At 36.5% G+C, this 25692-nt stretch overlaps 1 protein-coding gene across 3 annotated transcripts in view; it reads right to left on the reverse strand.

Moving 5' to 3' along the window:
• Positions 1-303: 303 nt before the first annotated feature.
• The window catches only part of tmem108 (transmembrane protein 108), an 83408-nt gene continuing 58019 nt past the window's right edge, over positions 304-25692 (reverse strand). For 2 of the 3 annotated variants that reach the window (XM_073830769.1, XM_073830768.1), the window contains exons 3-5: positions 4770-5990; positions 4381-4532; positions 304-2098 (exon numbers count right to left, since the gene is read on the reverse strand). In XM_073830769.1, coding sequence (XP_073686870.1) covers positions 1982-2098; positions 4381-4532; positions 4770-5990 — 1490 coding nt within the window. In that variant the 3' untranslated portion in view covers positions 304-1981. Of the gene's footprint in view, positions 2099-2551; positions 2622-4380; positions 4533-4769; positions 5991-25692 lie in introns of all 3 variants that reach the window. The other variant, XM_073830770.1, reaches the window with a different exon arrangement.

Below are 25692 nucleotides of genomic sequence, written 5' to 3' on the forward strand. Positions count from 1 at the left end.
CTATAACACCTAACTGCTTTCTAGCAAGCAGCCATGTGGATAAGAGGGTTTATAAACAGACTACAAACATCTGTTGCCTTTTGAAAAGACTATGAGTGAATGAACGCCCCAGTTGTGTGTCACACTGAACAGCTTGTGAATAGAAAAGCTTCATTCAGCATATAGAGCAAACAGGGAAGATTCCAGAAACCTTTGAGCCATTTAAATCGGGGGGAAACATTGGCATTTGTGCTCCACTTTGCTTTTTTAACAGATTTTGCTATTAATATTGACAAAAATCAACTACAGACTGAAGCAGCCTTCAAAGCCTTTTTATTTGTATTGCTCAGCAGTAAAAAGTACAGTTTATGTGCTACAAAAGATTAAACATGATTCATAATATGCAAGAGCAATTTTTTTCGGTCAGCTGAGCAGTTACCTCCCTCTCCTTATCTAAAATTCATGCCTGCACAAAATAAACGGACGGAAACAATGAAAAAAAGGAGTAAAAGAAAACATCCATCTACAAAGTCATCGTATAAAATCTGCTAAGCATACACAAATAAGAAAAAATGGGACATGTATAAAAAAAATGATGATATGGTCTTAAAACATGTTACCAAACTCAGTTGGCATGTGTTCAAAGAAAGTACAAAATAAAATAGTTTCTCTGTATGTATTTATATCTAACAATTACACTCTATTACATCCAGTGATATCATTGACATTCATCTAAAAAACTGTACAATACAGCAGTAAGCACTGAGAATCAAAGAGAAATTCATTTTGGTCTCATTTATTCTTGTCAATGTTCACACAAGGGACATAGACAAACAGAACCACAAGCACACTCATTCACCCTTCACTAAGAAAACATGTCTTCTAACAAAATATATTTATATATTTAGCCAACCTGTGAAGCAATAGTAGTGCCATTTTCATCAGAGCATGACATAGCGAATAAACAAATATAGTGGTTTAATTTAAAAAAAAGAAAAGAAAAAAAAAGTATGTATTTCCACTAGTTATACAGTATAATGCTTAGCCCTGCTTATGGAAGTTGAACACAAACACATACAACATGAACAGATAGGATGTGAATTGTGGAGCACAGTAACATTACCATACAAAGGTCTTTGTATGAGGCATTTCATTGGCATATAAGCATTTTTCTCTACTTGCTTGTGCAACTGTGTGGACGTTAGTGGAATTTTAGGGTGTTTGTAATAACGAAATCTTGATCAGAACAAAATCCTGTTTGACATCTAGTCTAAAGACACACATACACCTCAAATCAGAAAAGATGCATGCAACAAGACATATACGCACACGAAAACATCTCGAACATCTAAGGAATGGGACAATTGTTGTTTTGTCTTTTGGCTGGTGACTCAACTGGGGACAAACCATCTCAAACCAGAAATTCATGATTCATCCTCCATCAAATGCAAACAGGCAATCAACTCAAGTTCCTCCAAGAGGGAAGCGAGGCTTGCTGCAGTACCCACTGGACCCATTCCAGAGGCGTTCCAGAATCAATGCCCTTTACCCCTGCATCCCCTTACATACAGAATTCAAGTGCGGCAGGCTTTTTTAAGTAATCATATTAAGTGTTTTGGGTAACGTCACACAAGCATCCTTTCACCACGCGTCAGGTTTCTCAGCACTCTGCACCACCAAAGCCACTGGGACATAAGAGCAACCACACTTATTGTTTTTATTCAAAAAAGACATAAAAACCCTTATCACAATGAAGCGTCTGTAGAAAATCCACATCAGAAAAATATGCAGGGGCTCCCCCTCATAGTAAATAGCATTTGTTCTTTTTTGTAATATTCTTTCAGCTCCTTGAAACCAGTTTCATATATAAACCGCAGTCTCTGAAGGTTCACCACATATATGTATATATATATTTATTTATATATATATTCTTAAAAAATGCGAGCAAGTAAGGGACTGGAAAATCCTCAAGGATTTAGTCTCCTTAGTTAATATAGTGTGTTTAGATATCAGAAGCCTTGTCTCTGTTGATAAAGAGAGTCTCTTGGCAAAAGGGGTTAACCAGAACCACGCCGCTGTCGCTGTAGTCACCATTAGGGGGCAGACACGTCTCTTGTTCCTGAAACGCAAAGAAACATAAAAACATTAGCACCGTTTACTTGCTTTCGCGCTAACTAAAGACTAATGACTTAAGGGCATCTGATCCTACAAAGCTAAATACAGTTAAGGTGAAAGGAACACGCATTTCTCTCAGGATCTATATTCTTATAGAACAAATGTGCATTTCTATCGTGTGGTGGTTGAGCTCTATCACCATGGAGACTGCGTGTATGAAATGAATGGGAGGAAATGAAGGAAGAAGCACGGTAAATTGCACAAGCGCAGGAAGACAACTAATTGTACGGTTCTAGACTATTAAGAGGTTTTGTGTTTGGTCACACGTCAAAAAACTGGTACACTAAGACAAAATAGTGAACTGAAAACAATTACAGAAACTAAAGACAAAGAAGTAAAGTAAGGGAATGCATATTTCTGTTGTTTCTCTAAGAGAACTAAAGTGTGATTTGAAGACCTGTGGGTCACCGGCATCCCAAACATGATTCTTGATCATCATCATCATCATCATCATCATCATCACACTCCTGTCAGAAAATGTCAGCGAGCAACAAAAAGGTGGGGGAAAAAGAAGCATGCACAGGTTGAAATGGAAAATTTCAATTAAAGTATGATAGCAATGATCTCTTAAACATATGTGGAAAAAATGACTAGAAACTAGTGAGAATGACAGAGAGAGAGAGAGAGAGAGAGAGAGCGAGAGAGAGAGAGAGAGTTATGGTCTATGAACACCAGGTGGCGATACATAACGTGAATGGTAAATCGGGTAAATCATGCTACAGCACTTGCCGTTAGCACAGATTGTTTTGATGGCAATGATTACTGTTCATTTCATGATATCTCAGCAATGAAAAAGCTATGAATATCTATATTTGTGCAATTCAGCTTAGATATCTTATTCAGTTGATGACTCATAAGTATGAACAGCAAAGCCTTTTCTGTTCATAAAAGCATGGCGTTAAATTGAAAGTTAATTACTGTGAATGGCGAAGAACATATTTCCAAAAAATGCTAAAAATCTCAGTTTTACTTGGCCTTCTCTGCACATTTGAATGTACAGTATAGAAAGACTAGAGTAAAATTATGGAGAAAAGAAGGAGAAATAAGATCAAGAAATGCTTGCTTCAAACTCATATCAACCCCACAAGCACCATGGCTCAGCAGGTTGGAGCACATGCATTAACCACTAGACTTGAAGGACATTATGGGGTGTGGTTTGTGTCCTGGGAAATTAAAGGAGAAGTTCACTTCCAGAATGAAAATTTCCTGATAATGTGCTTACCTCTATGTCATCCAAGATGTTCATATCTTTTTTTCTTCAGTCGAAAAGAAATTAGCGATTTGAAGAAAAACATTCAAGGATTTTCCTCCATATAGTGGACTTCAATGGTGGCTAACAAGTCAAAAGTCGAAATTAACATTTCAATACAGCTTTAAAGGGCCCTAAACAATCCCAGCCGAGGAATAAGTGAAACGATTGTCATTTTCTAAAAGAAATGTAAATTTCTATACTTTTTAACCACAAATGCTCTCATGTTGGTCACGCATGATGTAGGCGGAAGTACCGACCCAGTGTTTACAAAGTGAACGTGCAAAGAAAGTCAAACGCCCTTTACCAAAAAAGGTTAAACAATGATGTCGGACAATTTTGAAATTGGAGAAAAAAAGACTACTCTTTTTAACCATTCGGTAATATTTCAGTCCCCCAGAGTTTCTAAAGTGGACCCATATTTCTTGGCTGGGATCATGTAGAGCCCTGTGAAGCTGCATTAAAACTGCAATTTGCACCTTCAACCCGTTGGCCACCATTGAAGTCCATTACAGTATATGGAGAAAATTCCTGGAATGTTTTGCTCAAAACCTTAATTTCTTTGCGACTGAAGAAAGAAAGCAATTTTTATCATGTTGGATGACTTGGGGTGGTGGATGAGTAAATTATCAATTTTCATTCTGGATGTGAAATTATTTAAAGTCAACATAAAATGAACATTTTATGAATGCTTGTTATTGGTCTTATTGTGAACGATCTATCCATGTATATGATACTTTCATAATTTTGCAATTAAAATATAATTTCTCCAATCATTTAGTTTGCTTAAACACACCCTTTTCTTACATTCGACTTCATGCTTGCATTCAGATCCACATCCATCCAATTAACAACCATACATGATATTCTGTTTCAATCTGATGTACATCACAAAATAGAAGAAATTTTACACTACTTCTGTTACATTGTGACACACAAAGCAGTGGCTAAAAGGTCTTCCAGGTCTCTGTCAGTACCTCAGTCTCCAGTGATTGTATCTCGCGTGGGAGCTCCACAGCATGGCGGGTGAAGTAATCCATGGTGATGGCATCATTCCAGTAGCTCAAGTTGTTCTCCTGAGTAGAGGACTTCTTCTTTTTCCTCATACAGCATACGGTAAGCAGCACAGCTGAAAAGAAAATCGCATATTAATATTCTATATCTAACACCACTTCATTTTAGCATTAAGACTACATTCATAACTTCTGAATTTTGTATGATGTGTTTCAGAAAGTTATAAGCAAAAACAACTAAGCCACAAAGGGAATATTATGTTATCTTGAGTCTTTGGAAAAGTTCCTGTCAGTTCTGATGACAGAAAGTACGAGTTTCGAAAGCTGGAGGAAGTGTGATATTGGTTACTCACAGCATGAGGAGACAGGCACGCTAATGGCAAGAACCAACCACACAATGTCCATTTTGTCCAGGCAGATGGTGTTTTTTTCGTGAGGAGAACCTAGTGCAGGACCCGACTGGTTCCCGGACCCCCATGGGCCTTGCGTGGTGGGTGGAACCTGCCTGTTCATGAAGCTCCCGCTAGCTGTGGAAGGCGCCTCTGAGATGTTTGAATCATTCGCTGCAGGCCATGAGGCTTCAGTGCTGTTGATAACATCTGAGGCATCATTTAAAGAAACAAGAGAATCAGTGGTCATATTGGTGGTTCCATTCTTGCCACCTTGGATTTCCACAGAGTTTCCGCTCTCCACTGGAGAAGTAGGGCCGGATGTTGTAACATGGTTGGAAGGCAGGGCTAGAGCTGGAGAAGGAGACTGGATGTCTTCTCCCCCAGTTTGTGCCAAAGCTTCTCCCACAGTGTCCAATGGGAGAGTGGGATTCTCAATTGAAGACACGTCGCGCAATGTAATGGTGTGATGCGAAGCTGTCTTATTTGTGTTCTGCCCTCTGTGGATTTTGAAGGTTGAAGACAATGAAGATGATCGTGGTTGTTGAATGGGATCAATGTGGTCCTTCACTTCCATCTCTCCAGTGTCTGTGGTCCCAGAGAGGCCCTCGGCAACAGGGGCCACATCGCTTTCAGTCCCTGAGAGAAAAGAATGACCCGAGCCAGAATTTGTGGCTTGGTTTCCACTGTCCGACCCAGTAGCACTGATCTGATTTCTACGAACCAAACCTGAGGGCTCGAACCGGTTCACTGGCTTTCTACTGATTGTACTCGGCTTGTCGGTATTAGTGCTAAAGTTCTGGTCAGAGCTTGTTCTATTGAACACACTTCTAGAGGGTGCTTCTGCTTTTGGAACAGGAACTCTAGGTAGTGCCTGATCCCTGGGACCAAAAGTATGCACCCCTACTGTTGTTGTCTGAATTATGGCAGATGGTACAGTGTTCTTCGGTGTCTGGAATGAGTGGACAGTAGTGGGTCTACTGATGGCTTCTAGAGAGGCCAGTGACTGGTTGTGTAGATCCCCAGTTCTGGAACCCTCCTGCCAACTCAAGGGCCCTGGTGAGAAGGTGGCGAGGGTTCTGCTGCTCGTTGACATGGAGGCAAGGTCCAGAAGGGTTTGGCTGGGGTGAAGCTCCTCTGCGGAGAACACCAGCCCAACTGGCACAGACAGAATCAGCAGAACACCTGAGAAAGAAAAACAGGCCATGCTCAGTCTCACCACACATATAGCACCAAGGAAACTTTACTTCAAGATTTATTTAATCCATAATGAGGTTTTTACATTCAGAGATTAGTCAAGTAACAATCTTAGCTGGGCAGTTTGAATAAAGTCTGATGAGCTTTAGTGATTGCTGGTAAGGTCGCAGCATCTTAATGACATCACCAAATGTGGACGGGCCCTGACTTACGGTTCAAAATGGTGTTTTATGGCACCTCACTGCATGCACCAAAACCATACAACTACCTTCTAAGACACCTGACGATCAGAGTGAGGTCATTGTTTCATCTGCATGCCATTTTAGTTGCTATAGAAACCAAGATTCAGCTCTTAGAAGGCGAAAGGCTGTGAGAAATTTGAGAACAACATCAGTATCAAGAAGACAGAGATCTGAGTCAGTTCAACACCAGCCACTGAGCAATCGTCATTGTTGTAGGTGTTTAAAATTTGACATTGATTATATGAAATGTTTCATGCTTTATGCTCAGAAGCCTTCAAAGCTTCTGTTTTATCTAGTAATACTGATTTAAAGACCAAGGCTAATCACTCTAAAGTCACTCTGAAAGAAAAACATGACACCACTGCTGTGCATTTACAGTGCATAGTTGTGCATTTGTTGCTGCTGTAAAGCAATCCACCCTTTGCGCAGAATTTCGTACCCACTCACCAAACTTCCATACTTCTAGATATTTCACCCCCAAGGTGTACAGCACCTACCAGCAGGGACTAACTTAGACAATGCTAATCAGCAAAAAGAAAATTTAGCAAGGAACTAATGCTACCCTGTTGAAAAAAACAGCATATGCTGGTTAGGTATGTTTTGAAGCATGGTAGCTGGTTTAAGCTGGTCCTTAGTTGATCATGAGCTGGTTCAAGATGGTTCAGCTTATAATTAGCTCAGGACCATCTTAAACCAGCTTATGACCAACTAAGGACTTAAACCATCTTAAACCAGCTACCATTCTTCAGCATAAGTTGTTTTTTTCAACAGGGTAGCATAAGGACAAGGCTATACAATGGGTTTAACAACTGAAATAAACTTATCTTCTACAATTACCTTGTTGCACTGGTCAACAAGAAGAGAGCAAGTTCTTGAGTAAATGTTTAGTGAATGGTGTAAATGTCCTACTAATCAAAAGTTGCCCATGAGTAAGCAGTGAAGAGAGATAAACAGTGTTTCATTCAAGTGCTAATGCTAATTCCAGATTAGCATATCAAACACGAGCATGCCCATGCTAGAAACCTACATGGCTATGATGACAATATGACCATGCTGATTTCAAAGTTCACTACCGCAGTCCACAAGCGTTGACAGTATTTGCCGTGTCCTGTTTTTTTGGAATCAAAAGGAATTACATCTAACACCCAGCCTTACCAATCCAACACAGCATTAATAAAACATCACACTGTAAATAAAACATGAATTGCTGCTTATTTCACAACAAAGTGGCGCGTTTAGATCAGACACAAGCTCTTAAGCTCTCTCCCCTCAGCACAGATCCTCAACAGACTCCCAGAGCGTTTAACAAGCCGTGGATCTGAAGGTTCACACAGCCACTGAAATCATCTGAACATGAGCTCTCTGGTCCAATGTAAACACACTGCTGTCCTATTAGCAAAGTCATGTTTTATAATTTATCAAATCAAATATATTAAAAGTGTGGAAATGGCTTTTAAGTCTGTTAGCATCAGAAAAAAACCCTGATTATTACTTAGTAGTTTGTATTGAGTCTTGTCTGTTCGCTCTGGTTTTTACTGGTATATTCGATGAGTTCGGATGATTTTGGGTGTTGTCTTGTCATTACAGACAAAATACTATCATACTAGCATGCTACTCTTTTGCTACAAATATAGAGGGTTTATAGGGTTTGCACTTACGTCACTGTTTTGGCCGGCCATATTGGCGATACTCGGATGTAAACTACACAGCAAATTTCTGGAGTTCGAAAATCAGGAGTTAGGCAAAAAAGTGTGAAAGTGTTACATTTTTGGAGTTTATTTTTTAACTCTCACTACATTTTGTGTTACGGGATACTCCCTGGCTGTGTTGTATTTCGGAGTTCATTCATTGGTGTTCAGGAGCACGTTTTAACGTTACATCAGGAGCGCGCCATGACACGAGCCTGGTTCTGCCACACGAGGACTGATGAAGTTGTCTACTTCGTCTTGAGGTAGGTAAAAAACTAATTCCAAAATGTTCTTTACCTTCTGACAGACCGCTGATTACATAGCTGTTACGTTATATACTGTGTACTGACGCCAATAACCGCGGCGAACTTTGTGTTGAATGAATCTCCGATGCAAAACATGGACTTTTTTCCCGATGTGAACAAGCTAATATTAGCTAACGTCTTTCTGTTCACCTCATTTTTTGTAAACGAGTGTTTTGCTGTCAAATTTAAGTAGTGACTCGCTCAAGAAACATTCTGTTAAGCTTCCATAAAGTAATGCCTACGAGACGAGGTAATATCTAGCAATGTCAGTAAACTGAAGTGTTTAACGTTACCCTGGCTTAAAACGATCATAGTTTATCCATGAACGTGTAAAGTTATGCTGCAATGTTTTGAGTCGTAGCTAACGTTACAAATGTTTTAGTAGTGACTCGTGACTTATGAGAGTTCGTGGCTTTCATATTAAACATTTTGCATTTTCAATCTCACTAACATTAGAGGTTATTTTAAATGACATGTTTTCTCTTCTTTGTCAGGATGTTGACAGAAGTGCAAGGATGGAGGGAAGTAGCAGTAAAACTGGACGAAATTTGTTTCTCAGATTTTCTCAATTCAGGTGAGTTATATGTTTAGTAATCAGTTAATAAAGAGTAAGTGACTGTAATTTTATGATTTGTTTTGTTAATAACATGTTGTTGATGTTATTGTGTAGTCCAGCAGAAGTTTTTGATACCAGAAAACGACACTGAAAATCCCAGATGACCAGGGCTCAGCTGATGTACTACACGTTTTCTTGCTTCTTGGATGTCAAAGTACTGGTAAGGGTTAAATAATATTTCAAAATTTTATTGAAAAAAAAATTATATATATATATATATATATTGTTACATTTGTCTGAACAATTATCTTTTTTTTTTTTTTTTTTTTTAGATTTACAAGAGTTATCACGGATGCTTGGAATAGTGGTTGCTACAAGGATCCTGGAAAAATTGAACACTTGGAAAGTAATTGAGGCCATGAAGATCAATTTTGAAGAGGCAACATATCATCTGGTGAAAAGGTTTGTTTAGACAACACTATTATGTTCCAAATATTTAGCTTGAATTAATTCACTCATCCAGTCATCCAGATGTTCATGTCTTTCTTTCATCAGTCATAAAGAAATTGTGTTTTATGAGGAAAGCATTGCAGGATTTTTCTCAACATAGTGGATTTCTGTGGTGCTTAACGGGTTGAATACATTTATATTTATACAGTTTTTAACCTCAAATCCTGGTCTTGTCTACCTCTGCGATGCACATGCATACTCTGTGCACTCTGGTTCAATACATTTATAGTATATCGAAAAACTCTTCTCATTTTCTCATTGATGTTCAACCATTTTTTTTCTTTTCTTTTTTTTTGTTGCAAAGAGCATTTGATCATCTTTGCACGTTCACTTTGTAAACACTGGGTCAGTACTTCTACAGCGATGTAGGACAATTTGGAAGTTAGAGATGGATGAAACTGAGATGGTAGTTTTTTGACGTACCCTAACTGTCTTGAACCAGAGTGCACAAAGTACGTATGCTCAATGCACAGCTAGACAAGATGAGCATCTGTGGTTAAAACGTGCACAAATATTAATTTATTAATGAAAGTAACACATTGTTTTGCTAGATAAGACCCTTCTTCCCCGGCTGGGATGGTTTAGAGCCATCTGAAGTTGCATTGAAACTGCAATTCTGAAATTCAAACTCACACGCACCATTTAAGTTATATGGAGAGAAATGCTGTGAAATGAATGTTTTTCTTAAAAAAACAATTTCTTTGCGACTGAAGAAAGAAAAGAAATACATGAACCTCTTGGATGACAAGCAGGTGAGTAAATTATCTGTATTTTTTGTTCTGGAAGTGGACTCTTCCTTTAATTCCTATTGTTTATAAAGGGATGTTTATCTTGTGTTTCAGTCATGCCAAAGTCTTGATGACCATCACCTGGCCACTAAAGAAAACCCTCAGCCATATCATCTTGCCTCAGGGACATCAAAAGCACAGGTTTCCACCTTTTACATTGTCTTGGACAGAGAAGTTTCGCCTTGTCAGTCATGTACATCCTTGGGTACTGTTGAAGAGCTGTTCAAGTAAAGTAAAGTATCATGATGCTCTGTCCAGCCTGTACATTTTTTTTTTTTTTTTTACAGACAAATGTATATAATATTGATATAGGTACAACTGAAGTCAAAGAACTGAGAGCAAGGCAGTTGAACAAGCAGTAATTTTCTTATTTAAGCAAAATGTTAAGTTCTGTCCTCATGGAATGTATCCTGGTATCACTGTGGATTTTTTCTTGTTACTTCATCTGATTTATATCTACCTCATTTTATAATCATTCAGGCTTGATTTTATATAATGCAATGATGTGTGTTGACTATGCTGTATACAATTTTACTAAACATTTCCTGTTGGCACTGCAGACGTATTAAATGTAAATGTTTTGCTGTTAGATTTTACAGTATTTTATGACAGCAGTTAATTTCAAAGTGTTTACATGCATGGAATTTCTAAATCCAATCTATGTATTTCCTCAAATAAAAGCAGAAAGTTGAGAGTATGGCTTTCAGTGTAGTCATTTCCACATAAAACATATTGTGTTTTTAACACTGGTTAAAGAGTTTAAATTATAATTAACTAAATTTTAGAGTTAAAATTACTCTCCAAATTATTAATATTTTAACTCCAGAAAGTGTTAAAATTTAACTCTGAGAAAGTGTTAAAAATTCAACTCCAAGAGCGGAGTTATTTTAACTCTGCGCTGGAGTCTATTTGATGGTCACGCATGTACACTCAGATTGAGTTGATTTTAACTACCAGGGAGTTTATTCCAAAGACCAGAATTTGCTGTGTAGAGCATTGATTGCATGGTTAATGTACTACTGAATACGTTGTTCTTCTAATTTATGCTCTCTAAACCCCCCCCCCCCCACACACACACACACACACACACACACACACATGTTGGGTTTACATGTTTTATGGGGACATTCCATAGGCGTAATGGTTTTTATACTGTACAAACCGTACTTTTTATCACCCTACACCTACCCTACACCTAAACCTAGCCCTCACAGGAGATTGTGCACACTTTTACTTCATCAAAAAATCTAATTGTGCATGATTTATAAGCCTGTTTCCTCATGGGGACCTGAGAAATGTCCCCACAAGGTCAAAATCTACTGGTATTCCTATCCTTGTGGGGACATTTGGTCCCCACAAAGTGATGAATACCAGGTACACACACACACACACACACACACACACACACACACACACACACACACACACACACACACACACACAAAAAACATCTGTAAGCTGCTAAATCATATAGAGAAGGACTTAATAAGCAGGAAAGGACTTAATATTTTGACAAACTAAAGTTAATACGCGGTAAAGATACTTACGAGCAGTATTAATTAAGATATTAGCCAAGATTCTTGCCCTGGAAATCCTGGGAAATCCTGGAAATATACTATCAATATTGAATAGTATACTAGCATATTTAACATAATATATCAGGTATACTGGAATGTGTTAAAATACTAGCATGCTACACTTTCTACTATATGGAATAGCATAGCATATATAGCAATAGAATGCTACCATATAAAACATACAGTTGAAGTCAAACGTTTGCATACACCTTGCAGAATCTGCAAAATGTTCAATACAAAATTATTTTTTTAGTACTGACCTGATGCAAAAACCTCTAAGTGCCATTTGAAATTTTCTTCTAAAATGGGCATTTTTAGCAGGTTACTATATTTATGTTCGGTTATTTCACTTTAGTTGCATAGAAAAGGACCTATACATTGGCATTACAGTACAATTACTGAACCTAAATATAGAAGCCAGATAAAAATACAAATTTTAGATTAAAATCGATCCACATCTGTTTTTTTGTTTAGTGATAGTTGTTCATGAGTCCCTTGTTTGTCCTGAACAATTAAACTGCCCGCTGTTCTTCAGAAGAATCCTTCAGGTCCCACAAATTATTTGGTTTTTCAGCATTTTTGTGTATTTGAACCCTTTCCAACAATGACTGTATGATTTTGAGATCCGTCTTTTCACACTGAGGACAACTGAGGAACTTATATGCAACTATTACAGAAGGTTTAAACGCTTGCATGAAAAAACCATGCATTAAGAACTTTGAAAATTTTGAAGATCAGGGTAATTGTAACTTTTTTTGTCTTCTGGGAAACACGTAACTATTTTCTGTAGCCTCTGAAGGGCAGTACTAAATAGAAAAATATGATATTTAGGCAAAATAAGAAAAATGTACACAGTACAAAGTTTTCACCCCCCTGGCTCTTAATGCGTTGTTTATCCTTCTGGAGCATCAGTGAGCGTTTGAACCTTCTGTAATAGTTGCATATGAGTCCTCAGTCTAAAAAGATGGATCTCAAAATCATACAGTCGTTGTTGGAAAGGGTTCAAATACACAAAAATGCTGAAAAACCAAAGAATTTGTGGGACCTGAAGGATTTATCTGACTTACAGCAGGCAGTTTAACTGTTCAGGAAAAACAAGGGACTCACGGACAACTATCACTAAACAACAACAAAAAAAAACAAACAGCTGTGGATAATTCAGGTAAGAACACAATATTAAGAATCAAAGGGATGTAAACTTTTGAACAGGGTCATTTTTACTAATTCAACTATTATTTTCTCTTGTGGACTATATGTAAACATCTTTTATGTGAAATATCTTATATCTCTCTTATTTTGACAAAATAATTAACATTTTGTCGATTCTAAAAGGGGGATGTAAACTTTTGACCTCAACTGTATTTACAAGCAAATATCATACTAGAATGCTTATTAATACATATTAGCATTTATTTCATAGAATTGCATAGAATTTTTGTCTATCCAAAAGTAATAATTTGCAGATTATTTGACAGACAGAATTCTAAATATTAATTTCTACTCTGTACCTTCAAAGATTTGAGAGGTTTCTCCTAAGGCAAACTTTTTTATATATATCATTTTTAATCTAGAAGCTGAGTACAATCTACAATGACTCCAATAAATGGCCTAACAGCATCCAATTAGATTGTACCTGACAATTTTAGGCAGTCATTGCATTTTTTGTTGACTGTCCCTTACAAAAATTAACCATGGTCTTACTACAAATAAAACCAAAAAAAAAAACAAGGTTACTAGTTAAACCGATAACCACAAATTAGCCGTGGATTTGCTACACTAACTAGTTTAACCATGATATTTGTAGTAAAACTGTGCTTATACAAATGCTATTCAATATGCCAACAAAATGTTTACTACACTTTTACTATAATAAAACAATGGCTAATTTTCAGGGGATATACATCAGACTTTCAGTGAACAGACTGTAGGCGGTCTGTGGGTGTTCTGTCTGAGTCTTAGATTAGGACAATTGTTTAATAGAAAACAAAAAGGATGATCCAGGAACATGTCCAATTTGAGTAAATCATGTTAATCCACGAGTGACGTACAGTGTATCAGTGGTAGTGCGTGTGTATGAATGGATGCCAGAAACAAAGAGAGAGAATTTGTCATACTACTGTTTTTTGCTTTTAAAAACACTGGCCTTACCAAGGTTACCTCCAATCTATCAATGAATGACTCACTCTCTAGTGACATTTATGCTAGCACACAAACACACACACTCCTGTGACTCACAGTGTAATAGTGAGTGGGAGGCAGAGGAGGACAGCACATAATACATCACAGAACTGGGTGAAAAACACACACTGGATACTTTGCAAGATGGGCACTGGACCATAAGGGGCATGTGGGTGTTACTTCAACTACAGGCATGTCTAATGTCTCAGGGGTTGAGTTTTATTAAAACTAATGGACATTAACTATTGCTTTTACTCCAGTCTTCGGTGTCATACAACATTTTGATCTTGTGGGGACATTTTCATGAGGAAACAAGCTTATAAATCATGATAGCAATACTGGTGTGTGTGTGTGTGTGTGTGTGTGTGTGTGTGCGCATTGATCAATGTCCCATACAGCATCCGAAGTATGTGTGTGTACATGTACTGTCTGGGTCAGAGAGGTGTAATTAGCCAAAGCAGCAGCTCTCTGTTGATGGATTTGAACCAGGTCTGATGCAGACAGAAAGGTCTGACCTCTTCCTTCACATAGAAGCATGAGAGGTGTTTGCAGTGAAAAGCAAATTGAAAACCTCTATGATAGAGAGTCCAGCAAAAAAAAATGCACACTTTAATGAACATTCATTATGTAATGGAGTGAATGGAAGTGAAGAGTGAAGAAATACAGTAAGAGAGTGACAGGACACTAGTACTGTACAAAAAAGAGAACATGAATAAAACGAAGAATGTAAAATGGGAAAGGCATATGCTAAAGTTCTTTGTTATTCTGCAGGAGATAAATTAGTTTGACAAGCTCGGGCTTGCACATGGAATGATTAACCTTGCAATAATTGCTTTCTCTGTTTCGGTGCTAAAAAATGACTTTCATTACAAAATTACATGCGCTGCCATCTGCTGATTTAAAACATAACATTCAGAGATGGATGGCTGGTGGAGCTTTACTTTGACACAGAAGTACATCACAGTTTTTGTTTGGGAACTTTCTTATAAAAATGGGTAATCATCATTTTGTCATATGGTTTATCCAGTAGAACTTTTTACATTTTGAAAACTGTTCACATTCCTTTTTTTTTCATACAATGAAATTATGGAGTGTCAAGCTTGACAAAAGGCAAATAAGTGATAAAAGTCCATGACACTGAAATTTAAGTCAGTATTTATAGTTTTTTTTTTTTTTTCTCGGTGTTCCCATTATTAAAGAATTTACAAATGAAGAATTACGAATTTACAGTTGAGGTCAAAAGTTGACATACACCTTGCAGAGTCTGCAAAATGTCAATTATTTTACCAAAATAAGAGGGATTTTACAAAATGTTAGTAATTTTTTTATTCAGTACTGACCTGAATAAGATATTTCACATAAAAGACGTTTACATATAGTCCACAAGAGAAAATTACCCCTTGATTCTTAATACTGTTTTTACCTGAATGATCCACAGCTGTAAGCCACCTTGTTTGTCCGGAACAGTTAAACTGGGCGCGTTTTTTTTTTTTTTTTTTTTTTTAGAAAAATCCTTCAGGTCCCACAAATTATTATTATTATTTATTTTTTATTTTTTAGCATTTTTGTGTATTTGAACTATTTCCAACAATGACTGTATGGTTTTAAGATCCACCTTTTCACACCGAGGACAACTTAGGGACTCAGTATGCAACTATTACAGAAGGTTCAAATGCTCACTGTTGCTTCAGAAGTTTGAAAACTTCTTGAATTTGAAGAATTTAACTTATTTTGTCTTCTGGGAAACACGTAAGTATCTTCTTTAGCTTCTGAAGGGCAGTACTAAATGAAAAGAATATGGTATTTAGGCAAAATAAGGAAAATTACACATCTTCATTCTGTTTAAAAGTTTACACCCCCAGCTCTTAATCCATAGTTTTTCCTTCTGGAGCATCAGTAAGCGTTTGAACCTTCTGTAATTGCATATGAGTCCCTCAGTTGTTCTCAGTGTGAAAAGATGGATCTCAAATACAGTAATCATTGAAAAGGCTTCAAATACACAAACAATGCTGGAAAACCAAAGAATTTGTAGGAAGCTGAAGGGTTTTTCCGAAGAACAGCAGGCAGTTTTACTGTTCAGGACAAACAAGGGAAAAACACAGCTGTGGATCATTCAGGTAAGAACACAGAATTAAGAATCAAGGATAAACTTTTGAACAGGGTAATTTTTATAAATTCAACTATTATTTTCTAAAAACTTTGGACCTCAACTGTATCTTACATCCTGTATATATATATATACACACACTCATATTATTCCAGAGAGGTCTGTTTTGACCAGAGAGGTGTATTCTTTGGGAGAATTATTCCTATTTAAACCTCAGCAAGGTTACAATTATTTGTGGCAGGACTAGGAAAATGGTGGAAGGTTTGCTAGGTATTTAGGTTGTATTTTCACTCTTAAATTACTTTCTGATTTATGATTAACCTGATCTCTATTCATTAACTTGTTAAGAAATTGTCTGTGGAAGTAGAATTTATGCTGTAAACATCCTAAATTAAAAGTCTTTGGAATGTTTAAGTAGCCTGTGACTTTCCGTAAGTCCTACATGGCTGTGACATTCATAAATCAGATGAAAAGATTCATCCTGCACACTGTGATCCTTGAACTGTCTGCGAGTCTCTCACATTACAGCTCCAGATACTGAGATCTCAAATGGCCTCGACAGATTGCATGGGTTTACAGCGTATCTTCCCATCCATCATTCAATATTACACACTACCCTCACCTCCGGAGACAACGAGCCAAGATGGCATCTGCAGTATGAGGCTGCAACAGTGTTGAGTGCCACAAGTGGAACAAACTGTAGCAAAAATGCTATAGTCTCCGAACCGAACTTATCTCAATGCAAAGTTTTAATATGCTGGAATGGCACATTTGACATATGATTTTTTAAAGAAGCCTCTTCTGCTCACAAAGCCTGCATTTCTTTGATCCAAAGTACAGCAAAAACAGCAAAATTTTGTAAAATAACAGGTAAAATAACTAGTAAAAAATACCCCCCCCCCCAACAAAATAAATAAATAAATAAGCTTTTGAATGGTATAATGTATAATGTTACAAAATTGTTTTATTTCAGACAAATGCTGATATTTGGATCTTTCTATTCATCAAAGAATCCTGAAAAAAATTACTGAGCTCTTTTAAATATTCATAATAATGACAATAAAAATGTTTCTTGAACAGCAAATAAGCATTTTAGAATGATTTTTGAAGGATCATTTGACACTAAAGACTGGAGTAATGATGCTGAAATTTTAAAATTTAGCTTTGATCACAGGAATAAATTACATTGTAAAAAATATTCAAATAGAAATTTTAAATAGTAAAAAAGTTTTTGCTGTACTTTGGATCAAATAAATGCAGGCTTGGTGATCAGAAGAGACTTCGATAAAAAAAGTTAAATCTTACTGTTCAAATACTTTTGACTGGTGGTGTACTTTTGCTGCTTTTTGTTCTTTATGAAGCTCTATAGATAGATATATAGATAAAATTATATTAAATACAATATATTTGTATTTTAATGTATTTGTGTATAAATCTTTTCCCAACTATAGTATCCAAAAAAGTGGACCACAGATTTGTGGATGACCATCATAATGGCAAAGGTAATCAGTCCAACAAAAACACTCTAAACTTGCTGGTTTTGGCCATCCCATCTCTTGCGGTGCCATGACGCTGTACGGTACAGAAAGAAGAATGGAAATCTGCATGTGTGGCAGAAATTTTAAATGAGATCCAGTTCACTACTGCATACGAGAACCATTCCAATCTACAAAACATCCGAAAATAGGACACAATAGCAGACATCAGCATTAATGCTTTGCTGGGTGCACACATGCAGCAGAATGAAGACATGTCCACTCTACATGATGAGCACCCAGTGGAAAATTGAACAAGCTTTCCTGTAGCAAGAAGCACATACTCTAAACACTGGTACACGGTGATAAACCAGGCACTGAGTCAAGCAGAAAAATGCAAAAGGAAGATGCAGGGAAAAGAGCTATTCTGGGTGTTTAGCCAAAGCATTGATTAGCACAGAGCTTTGCTGAGATACTCAATAACTGGCAAGTCTGGCGGTTTCCCAAAAGAACAGTTGTAAACACTGTTCTTTTGGAGATGAACCTTTATATCCTCCCTCGACCCCTCAGTCTTCCATAAATGGTGTTTAATCTCTGTCACATTAATTGGTCTGGGACACCAGCTAAAATTAGTATTCTACAGTGGGTTATCCTTTTAGCCTTAAGATGCAGAAACCTTCTAAAACAAGTTTACACCTGGCATTAAAGGATTATTCTACTTCCGAAATAATTAACTCACCCCCATGTCATCCAAGATGTTCATGTCTTTTTGGAGGTTTTTGGAGGAATACATTACAGGATTTTTGTCTATATAGTGGACTTCAATGGTGCTCAATGGATTAAAAGTTAAAAATGCAGTTTCAGTGCAGCTTTAAAAGACTCTACACAATCCCAGCCGAAGAATAAGGGTCTTATCTAGGGTCTTATCTATAACTAGGGATGGGAATCGAAAACCGGTTCTTGTTGAGAACCGGTTCCCAGTGTTTCAATTCCATCGAATCGTTTGCAAAATTTGCAAACGATTCCCTTAACGATTCCAGTGGGCACGAATGACGTCATCACGCGCATTGCGTAACTTACGCACGTTGCGTAGCTTACGCTCAGTCAATAAGCATTGGCGCCTAAGCGGAACAAACGCTCAAAAGTCTGGTTGTATTTCACCAAAAAAGACGAAAATAGGGCAACTTGCAATACTTGCAGCGTAGATATTTCCTCAAAGGGAGGAAATACCACTAACATGCTAAAACATTTGCGCACACAGCATGCAATAACAATAAAAGAATGTTGCGTTTTCGATCCGCTCCGGACTAACAGTTCTCAACCCAGCAGCGGCAGCAGCAGCAACAACGTTAGCATGTCCTCGGCTAATAAAGCTGCAGGACTCATTCATTCCCATTATATATTTTCTAGGGAGATGACAAAGATTCTCAGCCCTAAGTACAAAGCCCCAAACAGAGACAGTTTAACTATGCTAATCAACAATTTGTTGTCCGTTTTCTTCCATATGAGAATCGATAAGGGAATCGATAAAGAATCGAATCGTTAAGCAGAATCGAAAATGGAATTGGAATCGTAAAAATCTTATCAATTCCCATCCCTATCTATAACAATAGGTTTTTTTTTTTTTTAAATGTACAATTGATCTACTTTTTAACCTCTGCTCATCAATGAGCAAACCTCAATGCTCATCTTGTCTAGCTCTGCAATGCTCATGCGTTTCAATACAGTTAGAGCATGCCGAAAAACTCCCATCTCATTTTCTCCTCCAACTTCAAAATTGTCCTGCATAGCTGCAGAAGTACCAGCCCAGTGTTTACAAGGTGAATGTGCAAGGAGGGTCAAACACTATTTATAAAAAAGGTAAAACAGTGATGTAGGATGATTATGAAGTTGGAGGAGAAAATGAGATGGGAGTTTTTCGACATACCCTAACTGTAAAGAGCTAGACAAGCATTTGTGGTTAAAAACTGAACAAATATATATATATTTTTTTTTTTCAAGAAAATTACCATTTCGCTTGGCTGGGATCATTTAGAGCCTTTTGAAGCTGCATTGAAACTGCATTTTTAACATTCAATCCGTTGAGCACCATTAAAGTCCACTATATGAAGAAAAGTTCTGCAATGTTTTCCTCAAAAAAATTATTTATTTGCAACTGAGGAAAGGAAGACATGAATATCCTAGATGACATGGGAGTAAATTATCAGAATTTTTATTCTGAAAGTGAAGTACTCCATTAACATCCATATTGGATAACTCTCTCTGCACCTAAAAAAAAAAAGAAGAATTCAGCAAGGAGGCATTAAACTTGTACAAAAATACAGTGAAGATAAAAGAATTAACACACACAAAAAAAGGAAGAAAATTAAAATTTTCACAAAAATATTAAGCAACACAATTGTTTTTAACACCGAAGGTTCCTGCGGTGCAAAATCAACATATTAGAATGATTTCTGAAGGATCATGTGACACTGAAGACTAAGACTGGAGTGATGACTGTTGAAAATTCATCTTTTCCATCACAGGAGTAAATTACATTTTAAAATATATTAAAGTATGACCATAATATTTCACTATACCATCCATTTTACCATTTTTGCTGTATTTTTTGCATTTTTTTAAATTAAATAAATACAGACTTAATAAATAAAAGACTTAAAACATTAAAAAACAAAACTACTAATCCCAAATCTTTGTGAAAGTATTTTTTAGGAAATAACATAAATTATTTATTCATAAATACCAGTTATGCATATCAACATCAATACATTTGACATTTTACAACCTGAACAAACTGTGCCTTGCTAAACTGATTTTTGAAGAGATGTATTGATTTTGACACTCAAGTGTCTGCTGAGGACCTCCCTATGACGTCACTTCCTGTTTTTTTATATATTTATTTTTTTAACTGCATGTTTCTGTTTTAAAACAAACCTGAACTGCTTCACGCTACCTGATCTCATGCCAAAAAAACTTACCACAGGAACTTTTTGCAAAACGCAAAAATACGTACCAATCAGTGCATCACTGCAGGTTTCAACAGAAATGAACACTAGAGGCAGTAAAACAGAGAGCACTTATAATCATTTTCATACACAGTTATGATTACAGCTCAATGTGTTTCGCTTTCCATACATAACAAGCTTTCTTGGTAGCTTAGGCAGAATTGGTTTTGACTCGCATTGAAAGATGAGAGATCGAAAAACAAGCTAAAACGGCATGTTTGCGATTGCATTTTCCGTCACATTTTCTTTGGTTAATACTAGTATTATTTTAACATTTCAAGTCAGAACTGCGGGGACAAGTACAAAACCAATGTCACAAAAAGCATTAAAGTCCCCATGAAATCAAAATTCAAGTTTTTGGCTTTTAGTAATATGTTAGCCTTAAAAAATATCGATAAGCTATTGTGCTCCAAAACAATGCCAAAATTCACATTTACAAGATATGAGCATTCAAAACTTACAGTCTCTTACTTACTTATTTTCTCATTAAACGTTCTGTCCAATCAAATGCTCTCTAGAATCCATAGCATCCCGCACCCAACACTATAAATAGACGTTGGAGCTGCGGCTGAGATCTGTCACTTGTTCACAGTGTTAGTGCTTTCTGTATGATGAATAGCTTGTAGTGCAAAATGTAGGCGATAGGAAATGATTCAGGCAGTGTAAATTTGCTTCCCATTGTGGCAAATGCAGTCTGGTTTTAAAATTTACTATTTTTTTTGTTCCCTATCATTTCGTGTGATTCATCACAGGTTCCCTCCAGGGTTCCCTTTATGGCATTTCGGCATTTATGCACATGCATACTATTAGAAAATGGCGCTTACAGACAAAAATACATAGATTAACATGTATTTATATTTAGATTGAATAAAATATATAAATTGGACTGCATGTTAGTTTGCTTATTGTGCCCAAGAACATCATTTATTAAGAACATATGTCTTACTAACAAGAAACTATGCTTCTAACCACAGGTCGAGAGCTGTAGTTTCAACCTTGTAAGTTTGCGACGCTGTTTGGAAATGTTCGTTTGAACTATGGTGTCGGAAAACACTGAATTGTTGAACTATGTTGGTAATGACGGAACTTGCGACCATAGTTGGCTAACGTTGCTTTTGAAACTGCACCCCAGGTTGGCTTCACTGCACTTTTTCCTAATAAATAATAATACAAGATGTTTGTTTTTTTTCTCACCAGAATTGTAGCTATTTTATGAGGTTTTGATATTATAAAATTAGGATCTGTACCACACTGATATATTGACAGAACACATTTGAGATGCATGTAAATACCAGATGTACTGTAAATAAACTGGAATACCATGTTTAAAAAAGAGACAAAATCTCTGTTAACTACAAAATCTCTCTGACCAAGAAGAAAATCTGTGACTAAAAAGTCTCCTCTGTTTTCCACATTTTAGTTGTTGACATGCTAACAGTGTGAGACGCCAAATAAAATCTCTCTTTGACAGTCACACAAAGGATTATTTTAGGCTATAAATGTGAACAAAACCAAAACAATGAAACCAACCAATGAATAAATTCCACTGGTGTCTCTTTGGGAGCTGTGGTCTTTAAAGTTAGGGATCGTTACCCCATGGGATTGTGGGCCGCTTTGGGCACTTCCTTTGTTGAGGGAGGGGCAGGGTGGTGCAGATGTGAGCTCACAGATAAGGCGGGAACCATAACACCCTCTGATAATGGCTTCCTGTTTGTGCGTTTTAGGTTGCGTTGGTCCTCTGTAATGTCTCTGAACTTTCGGATGTTTATCCAATCAGGAAGGCGAACGAGCGAAATGCACTGGGCACTGAAGGAATCAATTTGTTTACTGAATACATCAAGTCTGTCATTTACAGGGGCACTAACAAATTACTTTGGCTGCACAGGAAGTAAACACTTTAAACAGGAAATTCTCAACACATAAGTAATGTCACTGGGCTACGGCTGCTCGAAATAGTTGTGACAATGAAATAATGGCCGTGCAGTGAAACAATTTCTGCCTTTGGGACTTTTTGAAGAAGCATTGCTTTTGAATTCCAATTTAGGATGTTATTTGGCAAAAGCTATTTTATTCAAATAGCCTAACAATGCCATCTGCAATTCAGAGAGAACAGCAATCACGTCTTAACTGCATGAGAAAGCCATCAGCTAAATTCAGTTTACTTTAAACAAATGGTGCCGTCCCTACAGATGAGCCGATGAATAGATAGACACGAAAGACACAAACAAACTGACGGTGAGACAAAGAAAATTGCACTTGTTATCTGTACTATTTAGTTCCAACTCTAACTATGACTCATGAACTGCACTTGTTACATAACTAGGACACTTAGTGGCCGAAAGCAAGTGGACGCCCCTGCTAATTGCCAGGTTTGGCAAGATCCTTTCAATTCTGCGGCAAGTTGCTTTGGTATGAAACTGCCAATTTCATACATGTTAAATGTACATCACATCATGCAGGCCAAGTGAACTGGCCTCCCAACTGAGCCTAGTTTCTCCCAAGGTATTTTTCTCCATTTCTGTCACAGATAGAGTTTTGGTTCCTTGCCTTTGTCACCTCTGGCTTACCTAGTTGGGGACACTCAATTTCTGGCAATATCGTCGACTTGATTGCACAGTTACTATTTGAACTTAACTGAAAAATTGAGTGTTTACTATTGTCCTCTTGCATTATCGACACACTATTTTCCTGTTTAATACTTTAATGCTGCTTTGACACAATCTGTATTGTAAAAACGTGCTATATAAATAAAGGTAACTTGATGTGCCTTTAAGGGGTCATCGAATGCAAAACTCACTTTTACATGTTGTTTGAACATTAATGTGTGTTGGCAGTTTGTGTACACAACCACCCTACAATGATAAAAATCCACCCAGTGGTATTTTTTGAATCTTTAAAAGTAATATCCCCTTTTTTAAATCAGGTCATTCTCAGCTTCTTGTCAGTGTGACGCTCCCACAATAGTTGATTGACATGAGCACCTTACATTAGACCCACCCTCACCAAGCTGAAACAATCCGACTCCGATCGCCATTGTGTCGACTCAGGTGCAGGGGAAGACAAGAATGTCTCCGATTGAGCGATTGAGGTGTTGTTGTTGTTGGATGTAATAATAACATAGCAGTAGTCATTTACTCCCGACATCGGAGCTGCTGAAGATGCAGAGGATAACGTTACTTTAACGCTGTTTTTAAAAAGAAAAGTGCCGATCCCGATGTACACATGCGTCTATGTTCGTGCGAATCGCTCCTGATGCAGCTTCACCCACAGCAGAAGTGAGTATAACGTTTTTTTATGCATCTTTGCAATCGGTCTTTCTTAATAATGTGCTTGTTGGCAAGTTTTGCTGCTAAATGTGGATAAAGTAATCATTACAGCTCATAATCCCACATCAGAGAGGGGCGGGGTGAGCAGAGCTCACTTGCATTTAAAGGGACCATGCAATAAAATGAGTTGATTTTTTGCAGAGCTGATTTTGACAAGGTAAAAGGTTTTTTTTTTTTTACACTACTATTGAGAATTTTTAACCAAAGTATATCACAGACTTTTCATTAAAACCCTAAATAATCATATGAACTTGTGGAAAATGGGCATCCGATGACCCCTTTGAATACAATGTGAATAAGGGGTTAAAGTAGCTGGTAACTAAAACTGCATATGTAAACCTCACACATGCTGATCTTTGAAGTATCATCATTGTGCCCTCGAGCAAAGCTCCTAACCTCAGGCCACACCGGAGGGACTCGATGCAGCAGAGCAGCAATTGCAAACTGCATTTAATTATGATATTTTTGGATAGTAGCTCAGCTAATCACATAATAAACTTAAGAAGAATGGTTACATTTACAAAATATTATTAACCTACAATAACCAGTGAAGCTTTGGCATTTCAGCCTGATCTAATTAGTATTGGTAAATACTGGTATGTAACAATGTATATCAATTATATATCTACATATACACAGCTTTAAAACATAAACATCTTAACATATATCAATGTATACTAATATACATAATATGTACTATACACTACCAGTCAAAAGTTTTTGAACAGTAAGATTTTTAAAGAAGTTTATTCTGCTCACCAAGCCTGCATTTATTTGATCCAAAGTACAGCAGAAACAGTAACATCTTGAAAAATTTGTACTGTTTAAAATAACTGTTTTCTATTTGAATATATTTCAAAATGTAAATTATTCCTGTGAGCAAAACTGAATTTTCGGCATCATTACTTCAGTCATTACTCCAGATACTTTAATGAATAGAAAGATCCAAAGATCAGCATTTGTATGAAATAAAAAGCTTTTTTTTTTAACATTATACACTATTCCATTCAATAGCTTGGATTTAGTATTATTTATTTATTTATTTATTTGGGAAATTAATACTTTTATTTAACAAGGATGCTTTAAATTAATTGAAAGTGATGAAAGAGGCATTTATAATGTTACAAAAGATCTCTATTTCAGATAAATGCTGTTCTTCTGAACTTTCTATTCATCAAAGAAACCTGAAAAAAATTCTACTCAGCTTTTTTCAACATAATAAAAATAATAAATGTTTTTGATTGATCATTGATTTAAAATTACATTTTAAATATAGTCAAATAGAAAACAGTTATTTTAAATAGTAAAAATATTAAATAAAATATTTCAAAATGTTTACCTTTTTGGCTGTACTTTGGATCAAATAAATGCAGACTTGGTGAGCGGAAGAGACTTCTTTAAAAAAAATGCTTTTTCAAATTTTTCAATTCAAATCTTACTGTTCAAAAACATTTGACTGGTAGTTTATATCAGTATGTACTTTTTTACATGTGAATACTATGGAGTTATTTAGGGTTTGGTTTAGGATTAGTTTAATTATGCATAATTTACTGTTGTTATTATTATAATAAGTACATGTAGTAACATGTAACTACGTCACTTTAAAATAAAATCACCAAACATTATTATTTATAACTTAAAATAACTTTTCAATTTTAATATATTTTAAAATGTTATTTATTCTTTTGATGGTCAAGCTGAATTTTTCTCAGCCATCACTAAAGTCTTCAGTATCACAAGACTGTTTAGAAATCATTCTCATATCTGATCTGGTGCTCAAGAAATATTTATTATTAATGATGTTGAAAACAGTTGTGCTGCATTTTTCATGATACACTGACAGATATAAAGTCCCAAAGAACAGCATTTATTTGAAATAGAAATCTTTTGTAACATTGTAAATGCCTTTACTGTCTAATGCACCCTTGCTGAA

This window comes from Garra rufa, chromosome 24, assembly GCF_049309525.1.
Source record: "Garra rufa chromosome 24, GarRuf1.0, whole genome shotgun sequence".
Lineage (NCBI taxonomy): Eukaryota > Metazoa > Chordata > Actinopteri > Cypriniformes > Cyprinidae > Garra > Garra rufa.